This window comes from Chrysochloris asiatica, unplaced genomic scaffold, assembly GCF_000296735.1.
Source record: "Chrysochloris asiatica unplaced genomic scaffold, ChrAsi1.0 scaffold00243, whole genome shotgun sequence".
In the NCBI taxonomy this organism is placed as follows: Eukaryota; Metazoa; Chordata; class Mammalia; order Afrosoricida; family Chrysochloridae; genus Chrysochloris; species Chrysochloris asiatica.
The window spans coordinates 1,740,369-1,749,805 of NW_006408761.1; the positions used below are offsets into that span (position 1 = coordinate 1,740,369).

A 9,437-nucleotide genomic window follows, 5' to 3' on the forward strand; every position below is an offset into this window, starting at 1 on the left:
AGTCCATTTCAGCTCACTAATGCCTAAGATATCAATGTTGATGCATTCCATTTCATTTTTGACAACTTGCAATTTTCCCAGATTCATACTTCGTACATTCCATGTTCCGATTTTCAATGGATGTTTCCAGCTGTTTCTCTTCATTTTGATTTGTGGTCCATTAGCAAATGAAGGTTCTGTGAGCTATTCTCTACTTGTAGGAGGCATTTTTTCCCCAGTCGCATTCTGAGTGCCTTCCCACTTTCCAGTCCTGAATCTGACAATGTTTCTCTGCTAATCATAGAGTTTTCAGTGACTAGCGATTCGGAAGTAGTTTGTCACTCTTTTTTCCTAGTCTGTCTTTGTTTGAAAGCTCATCTGAAACCTGTCCACCATGGGTGACCCTGCTGGTTATTTAAAATACCGGTGGCATAGCCTTCAGAATCACAGAAATTTAAACCACCACAGCACGACAGACAGACGAGTGGCGGTTGCGTGGTTGCTTTTAAATAGGAATCTCCTTGTGCTAGGGCCCTTAAGTCTGGCTCAAAGGCGGGATTTCTGTCCTTGGATGTCAATCAAGGGGCAGAAGCGCAGCAGGGGTGACTGGGTTGTAGTGAGATGCTTTGGGCTGGGCTTGTGGGTCTCTAAGTTGGTCGACCCCGCCTCTAAGCCAAGATCCAAAGGTTAGGCTAGGAAGGTGCTCAACCCCGCCTCTAAGCCAAGATCCAACGGTAAGGCTAGGAAGGCTCTCTCGCCTTCCTAGCCTGGGGTAAGTAGGACAGCCTGGCCTGCTCCTGCAGTCTCTTCCCGCTAGGCAGTGTCTCCCCATCGACCTGGTCTCCAGACACCTCTCACCCCACTGCTCCGTGGTCTGGGTTTCATTTAACACCTCCACCAGGTCTGCGCAGCTGTCGCACACCTTTTAACTGCTGCCCTCCATGATAGAAGCCGGAAATAAGGGTAAATTGCTACAATTTGATAAACTTGACCTATACTCATGGAGGTAGTAACTCTAAATGCCATAAGATGGAAAGAGTCTGATTCACATCAAGTATCAATTCTATCCCCTCTGTATACAGGGTAGATAGGGACAGGCAATTTAAACATTGGCTACCTAAAATGAGGGGGTGATAAAGGTTCCAACTGACTGGCTTACAAGTTTTTAAGAGGGAGTTTAGTTTAAGAGTGTGTAGGGAAGATAGAGTCCCCACTGAATAATTTTCATCTTGTCTAGATGGGTCTGGTAAAAAGAGATGGGGATAAGATTCTTATGATTAATAGTGAGTAATTGTTATCATGACTAATTGCGACTGTCACAATTGTAAAGGTAGATGTTCTGTAACAACAACAGGGCAGTAGTTAATCTTACAGTCCAGAAACACAGGACCCTAGGACCACCAACAGAGAAGAGCACAAGTGGAATGCGGGACCTTATCCAGAGAAGCAGCGACACCAGAGATGGAGGCAGAGATGAGGTTGTGGAGAGAGGGAGCAGCTGACAACTCTAGATTCATGGAAAGAGAAGGACCGAGAGGTGGTGGCCAGGAGGCAGACTTGCAGAATATGCTCTTTGGTGGTGTAAATTATTATATATGCCTGAGTGTTTTAAAAAAGCTAAAATGAATAGAGAGAATACTGTTAACTGATGGTACATGGAGGGGATTATAATCATTGTAATGACACAAGGTGTATGATTTGTTGACTGTAAAACTAATGATCTGCCCTATAAACTTTCACTCAATCCACAATAAAAACTTTAAAAAAAAAAGAGAGAGAGAGACCATCTTTGACATAGTCTCTTAAAGAAGACGTATTCCTGGGATTCAAGAGCAGACAGCTGCCTGAAATTGATTGCAGCTCTAGATGCTCTGAACAAGCGCTGTTTCTTTTTCCACTGCTTAGACTAAAAAATAGGTTCTCCTTTAAAGTTTCCAACTTTCTTTTGAAGGACACCCAGCTCAAAATAGATTTAGCAAGTTACTCCACAGTTTATCCTTCTTTTTTCATCTTCCACACTCTCACCAAGTTATTCTGACACATGTTTACTGACACTCTTGAATGTGGACCTAACCTGTGACTCATTAGCACAGATGTCACACGCCCACCTGACACATTGCTACAGACTTCCTGCAGCGGGACGCAAAGTAAATGCCACTTAAAATCCGAAGAAAGGAAATCTATTTTGACTTCTGGAAAAAAAGAAGAAAGGAGGCAAGGTAGGAAGGGAAGGAGGTGTAAGGAAGAAGGAAGCTAGCCAATCAGCAGGTACTTACATTGGTCAGGGGAGCGTGTGCAAACATAGAAAACCCTTCAAAGATATACTCGTGGTCATCATATTCTATAACAGTTGGCCTGTCCGTCTGAGAGCAAACAGAAACACAAACATGAATTAAATCAATGATTCCTTTGCCTGTGCAAAAATCCCTCAGGGACACAAAACAAAAACAGGAAAAGATTGGGGGCTTTGTGGATCCCGTTAAAGTTTTCCCAAACACTAGAGGGAACGTCATATAAAACTTTGCTTTTAAGTGGAATTCTTTTACTTGGTGGAATTCTCTGGCTTTAGATATTGTGTACTGAGACAATCAATAATGTCCATTGTGGTTGCCAGAGAGAGAAGAAATGGAGAGCTATATGGTTCTATTCTCTAGCAACATATTTTATTGGTTTAATCCTACAATACTACCAATTCTGCTGAACTATTCTTCTGAAGTAACACAAATTCTAACAGGAACAACATCGTAATACATTCATTCCAAAGCTCAAAGAGCAAAAGGCATCAGTATCACTACAGTCATGCCAGGACCAGCCTGGAAGGTCCTAAAAGGCCTCAGGGTAACAGAAACTCAAGCCCCAAGAGCTCCGAGGCCAGCTCCTTAAATCAAGGACCAACCGAATTAGCAGTCTTAGCAACTTATTTGCATTTGAAGATAAGTGGAGTCTGATCTTACTGGTAACTTACTAAAAAGTTTGTAGGAGGGGAGACTGTAATTCGATAGTGGAAAAGTCGGCCAGCATTGTTGGTCATAGGACGGCAGGGTTCGATGGCCTGAGGGGGAAAAAGAAACAAAATGAGCTTAAAAGTAAAGTAGCAAAACACCTAGTAGCTAGAATGACATCTGACAAACGAGGACATGTGTGTTCCTTTGCAGACTGGGGTTGGAAAGAATAGGACATATTCACTTTACCACTAAGGACATGAATGAAAACAAAGGCTGGCCACTCATGGGTTCCCAACGTGTTTCCTCTTCTTCTATGAGGTCTTCAGATATGCTACAAGGCTTTCTAAAACTCCAAGGCTGTTTTCCTTTTAATTTACAAAATAAAACTAACTGACCATCAGCTATATTTCCAAATAAACTAAATGAAGACAAGAAAATTTATCTCAGAAGTAATCACAGGAGATTTTCATAGGAAAAAGGATTCAGTCAATTAGATATACTAAGTAAAAATAGAAGACTTCTAAAGTTACGGAAGAGTCAAAAGAAAAGAAGTCTGAGAGGTTGATAGAATAGAATGTCAGAAAGCATGCATGGACCTTATGACAGGAAAAGGACACCAAAATGACTCAGTGGAACCACGAGGCAGTTGTGAAGAGATACCATATGGCCCTTCAAGGAAGGACTCTCCACACACCCCTCCAGCCACCAGCTCCCTTGGGGTCTGTCACAGCAGAGAGTCCCCTTGGCTGAGGTCAGACCCACGTCAGGCACTGAGTCAATGAGACATACAGCCAGCTCAGCCCAACTCTAAGGGACAATAACATTGACAGTGGCAGAGCGCTGATGCCGACTCGCAGTTCAACGTCCCCCTCTGCCCATTCTTGTTTGTATCCTTCTCCCATCACACGTAAAGATTGATAGTAAGTATTGTGCACCTCAAATTCCATCTTAGCATCTGCTTCTGGAAAACTCAGCATGGATCAAACCACTGATAGCAGGAGTAATCCAAGAAAGCAGGAGATAAGGTGGAGCTTTGAAGCTGAATCGCTTACCACCGGCTAGAGACCTTCCTGACACAGACAGCAGGCCAGTTAAAACTTTCACAGATGGTGATTTGGGAAGAGTAAGCCTTGGTGGTGCAGCTGTTAATGCTCAGCTACTAACCAAATGGTCAGTGGTTCAAATCCATCAGCTGCTCTGCAGGAGCACGATGTGGCAGTCTGTTACTGTAAAGATGACAGATAGCCTTGGAAACTCTATGGGGGCAGTTCTACTCTGTCCTATGGTGTCGCTGTGAGTCAGACTCAACTCAGCAGCAAGCAGCCAGGTGGAACGTATCAGGTGTTGGAGAGGTGGAGGAAATGGTAGCTGTGGATAAGGAATACAGGATGGATGACTATTGCTAATAACTGTTGCTGCTCTACAGCATCACCTGGATGTCTTGCTAAGTCTCAGTCACTGGCATGGAGCTAAGATTCAGAGTTTCTAATGAGTTCCCAAGTGATGCTGATACCACTGGTCAGAAGACTCACCGAGCTACAGGAATGTAATAGCTCAGGAGAAAATGTCAAGTGGACGCCAGGTGTGAAAGCCAGAGGGCCTGGTGGAGGTCATCTCCTCCAGTGAGAGGTCAGAGAAAGCCAAGTCTAGACTGATGAGGCAGAGTGGCTGCACTGGACGGCTTTATCGAGGTCAGGGCCCAGGAAAATTTCTGTTTTGCCTCCCAGGCTCCTCTGAACCTCTCAGTAGACAAAGTGGCTCATTTCTCCCTATTTAAGAGCAAGCCCTTACATGTACCTAAGCCCGTGGACCATCCTGCAAAGTAACATCGACACTCCACACAACACCTCTATCCACCTCTCCTCCCCTCCACTAGACCCATTTTGTATTTTTATTTAAACATTTTGTTGTGAATTGAGTGCAGGTTTACAGAGTAGAGTCTAAGTTTTAAATTCAACAAATAATATACTTTGCTTCATTATGTGGTTGCAATCCCCTCCATGCACCAACAGTTAACAGCATTTACCTCCATTCACTTTATCTATTGCATTCCACCCTGTGTCCCCTGCTACCTTCACCTTTCCTCTGCTAACTTACCTCTTGTTGTATATTGTCTGCCCTGTCACCCATATTAACATGTCACTAGGAAGCATCTTTTAAGATGCTCTTGTAGCGTAGTTACTACAAATTGGGCTGCTAATCTCACGGTCAGCAATTCGAAATAACCATGGGTTCCACAGGAGAAAGATGAGGCTTTCTGCTCCCATGAAGATCTGCAGCCTCGGAAACCCTATACAGGGTCTCTATGAGTCGGAACCAACTCCACAGCACATAACCACTACCACCACCAGACCCATTTTTAATTACTGTTTTTACACAGCATAAACCAAAAGTGCTGCAAGAAGCAGGAGTCAGAGGAGTCTGCCTAGGACCAGATTCATGGTATGCATCATCAAAGGGGCCAGGATGCGAAAAAAAAATTGGTTAGGTAAGCCATTTGTTGACTTGGGAGCATTCAAGATTCACAAATTCATACTAGGATGGCTCCTGGTGGTGGTGTAGTGGTTGTGGGGGTGTGATGGTGTGCTGACTTATAACCACTACTCTACCAGAGCTCCACAGGACGGTTCCTAGAAGCCTGGAAGTACAGTGGCTCATGCTGAGCAAAGTTGAAACACCAGAACTGCCAAGGAGTGAGGAAAGGAATGAAAAAACTCCAGGAATTAAAAGAGTGAGTAGAAATTATGAGTGTAATATTTTATTAAAAATAGCTTTCAAATAAAAATTTCTCATTCTTTTTACTCTTTGTGTTAAAACTAAGAACATAGAGCAAAGCACTATCAATTGTTAAAAAAAGAGAAAATGTTCAAGGAAGTCAGCACATTGGAATGGATGCAGAATCTACAGCTGAAAATAAGTTGGGTCACCCCATTCCATAGGAAGGCCCCGCGGGCACGCCATCTACCAAGGCCAAGGGGAATATGCTGGTGAAAGGGTAGCAGCAACATCAGCAGTAGCGCCCCCTGCAGGCCTGGGCCGATGGTGGCCTATAGAAGAGTGCTTAGACGGCCGAAAGGGCAGTCACAGAGCTGAGCTCACTGACAGAAGTGAGGCTGGCATCAACGATGAGGTCAGGTGATAGGACTAAACAGCTAGAAGTCAAGTCACACCATTACTTTTAGGATCAGCAATGTCAGAGTGATAGGCAATGGGGCCTGACCCAGAATGAGCTCTGGGAAGCGTTCACAGAACATGGAGACCTGGGTGGTAGTGGTGGTGTGCCATGGAATCGGTTCTGACTCATAGTGACCCTGTACAGGGTTTCCGAGGCTGTAAATCTTTACGGGAGCAGAAAGCCTCATCTTTCTCCTGAGGAACAGCTGGTAGTTTCAAACTGCTGACCATGAAGTTAGCAGTCCAACTCCTAACCACTACACTACCAGAGCTCCTTATGGAGACCTTTGTTGTTGCTGTAATGTACCATGGAGTCTATTCCAACTCATAGCAACCCTGTACAGGGTTTCTGAGGCTGTAAATCTTTATGGGAGCAAAAAGTCTCATCTTTCTCCCAAAGAACAGCCGGTAGTTTCGAACTGCTGACCTTGAGGTTCACAGCCCGATTCATAACCACTATGCTACCAGAGCTCCTTTATGAAGACATTAAGCACAAAATAAATGGGAAACAAACAAGGACACTTAGTTTAAACCAGCAGAAGAAATCAGGAACAAATAGCCAAGAATAGCCAAGACAGGTCACTCCAATGGAGCCACAGTCTCTTGCCCACTTCCAGACCTGAGCAAAACTTTAGGCTAAACTCTACTGACAAAAGGCATAGCCAAATCCCAGGAGGAAGTAATTGATAATAAATACCACAGCAAGTATACATAGGCATGATACCCCTAAGGGACCTAACACCAATTACTCGAGTAACTATACAGAACCCAACCGGAGACACGTGCACAGATGCTCACAAGGTGCAAGTCCCGCACCATGATCTCTTGCTAACTTTCCAAGACAAAAGAGGAAAAGGGAGGTAGTGATTTGAATCTATCACCAGTTCACAGTCTTTAGCACAACCACTATTAGGGCCTCAAATGAGTTTTAAATAGAAAACTAGGATTTCCATAAACTACTGAAACACAATGTGCTGAATCATAAAGGGATAATCCAGCGTTACTAAAAATAGTTTCTAAAAATAAAAGATAACAAGGGGGAAAAGGAAAAGGATTAGGAGAGAGCACTTATACATGGTGCTGTATGATAAGCACTGGACTGTTCACCGTAAGGTTGGCAGTTCACAGCCACCAGCCACTCCATCCATGGAGACCCTATAATGGGTCGTTGAAAGGCGGAACCGACTTGACAGCATTTAACAACAACAACAGTTATGTGAGGGGGCTTTAAAAAGTTCATGGAATGATTCAAGTATCTTTTAAATCCATTTTTCCACCAACTTTTTGGAAGCCCTCCAATTTGACTTCTTGATGTATTCTACACCTCTTTAGTTGTATGTGCAGTATTCCCAGCAGACCCAGGGATACACAGTATTCACAGCGGAGCAGGAGTGACGGACTCACCAAAGGCCAGTGAGTCTAACAAATGCTACACTGAAGGGGAAGCACAAGCAGAGAGCAAACAGGTGCCTTCTTGTTGGTAAGTGACCCTGTATAGTTTCTGAGGAGCGGCTGGTAGATTTGAACGGCCAACCTTGGGGTTCAAACCGTCACTGCAGTTTGAGTGCTTAACCTACAGTGCCACACCAGGACTCCTTGTTGTTGTTGTTGTTGTTGTTAAGTGCCATTGAGTCTGACCCATAGCGAGCCTGTATAGGGTTTCCAAGGAGCAGCTGGTGAGCCTGAACTGTCGACCTTGCAGTTTAAACGGCTTTGCTGTCTGGCACATTAACCCACAGCGCCACACCAGGACTCCTTACACAACCCAAAAAAGAAAGGATGCACACCTCTAGCACATTAATAAGATCCCATCTCCAGAATACTGTAATCCATAACCATTTGGATAAAAACATGAAAAAAAGATTACAATGTGTGCAGTTTTAGAATACATAAAGGGCCACGTTGTCTATTTTAAATCGTGGACCCTGGAAGCATTTCCAAGTTCACTTGCTACATTTCCCGTTCCTCCCCACAAATGCACACACTCTCTCCTCTATGGGGATCAGTAACACAGACCATGAGGAAATAGGAAAAGACCGACTGGAGGAAAGGATGGCCAAGTGCTTCTGCCTGCTCTGGCTCCTCAACTCTTACAGGCAAAAGCACCCAAGCTAGTTACCTCTTCTCCAGGGTAAATGCTGTGCCGAATTCCTGTGCGTCGGGCTTTCGCGCTGCATTTGCAGAGTGGTCCGTCATTCATCTGTCAGAAACAGAATGCCATTCGTTTTTATTGGGGGAAATCACAGCAGCATGCATGGTGATGCCACAGAGACAGTGCGGGTTGTAAGGTCATGAATACAGAATCGCTGAAGAGGCTATCATGGTTAGAAGATTAAATGGGTATTCCAAAACCAGTAAAGCTGCAAACTGTCTACAGTATCTGATACAGGGAAGCTGGATGACAGCGCTGGCTTTCCGAGTTACTTGTTCGGCCAAGCAGAAAATACCAATGTCAGCACACTGTTGGCCCCATCTCCTCTTACCACTTTTCAGTATGTTTTCCTATTTCCTATTTCAAGAAAATGACTTTTCTACAAGAGAAAAGTTCATTTCATATCCGTGCTATGCTTTGAAGGTGACCTGCAGATTCAAAGTTTTGAGAAGAAAAACTTAAAGGAACCCCTAAAGTAAAGTAAAGGAAACGCCTACTAGAACCAGAAACACTTTTGTATGTGTTTTTCATGGGCATTCATCTTGCTGCCACGACCTCCACATGAGTCATTATTTGAAAAATTACTGGATGCTTCTCGGGTAGAGAGATGAGAGTTAAGCAGAGGGGGTAAGTGAGCAATCCCCGTGACCATGTACTGAAAGAACATTTATTTCATATGTATACTGGGCTTAGACATTCGAAAGAGAAAGATTCCGTCCAGAAAGAGATTCTGCTGAAGCTGAGGTAGCTGGAGAGGGAAAGTTTCAAAGACACAAAAGGTAAAGGGATCGACAGGACAGGAAAAGGCCAGCTATTCCACCAGGGGCATCAGCACGATACGAAGAGAAGGAAGAATGCCTAGGTCACTTAACTACATCTCAGTGGAATGGATCATTTATGTGGAAGAGAGCAAGAGAGAAGACTAAACAGGCCGAACTGAGGTAAAATCTGAAGGGCCTTAAACCCAATACCACAAGCTAGTGAATGAAGTATTTCTTGAAAAGGGATGCCAGAGCTTAGGTTTACAGACTCCTTGGGAAGTGGAACTCCATTTCTCTTTTTACATTAATTTTTTTTTTTATCTTTTATTGTGAATTATGTGATAGTTTACATGGGAGAACATTAGCTTTACATTCATCCTAGCTTATATCCTTACATTGCTATGGTTACAATCCCCTCCATGCCAT

At 43.9% G+C, this 9,437-nt stretch overlaps 1 protein-coding gene across 2 annotated transcripts in view; it reads right to left on the reverse strand.

Annotated features, from left to right (window-relative positions):
• DROSHA (drosha, ribonuclease type III) overlaps positions 1–9,437 on the reverse strand; it is a 168,350-nt gene that overhangs the window by 121,614 nt on the left and 37,299 nt on the right. For both annotated transcript variants that reach the window (XM_006873500.1, XM_006873499.1), the window contains 3 exons: positions 8,218–8,298; positions 2,945–3,031; positions 2,256–2,342 (listed from right to left, as the gene is read on the reverse strand). In XM_006873500.1, the coding sequence (XP_006873562.1) occupies positions 2,256–2,342; positions 2,945–3,031; positions 8,218–8,298 (255 nt within the window). The remainder of the gene's footprint in view (positions 1–2,255; positions 2,343–2,944; positions 3,032–8,217; positions 8,299–9,437) is intronic.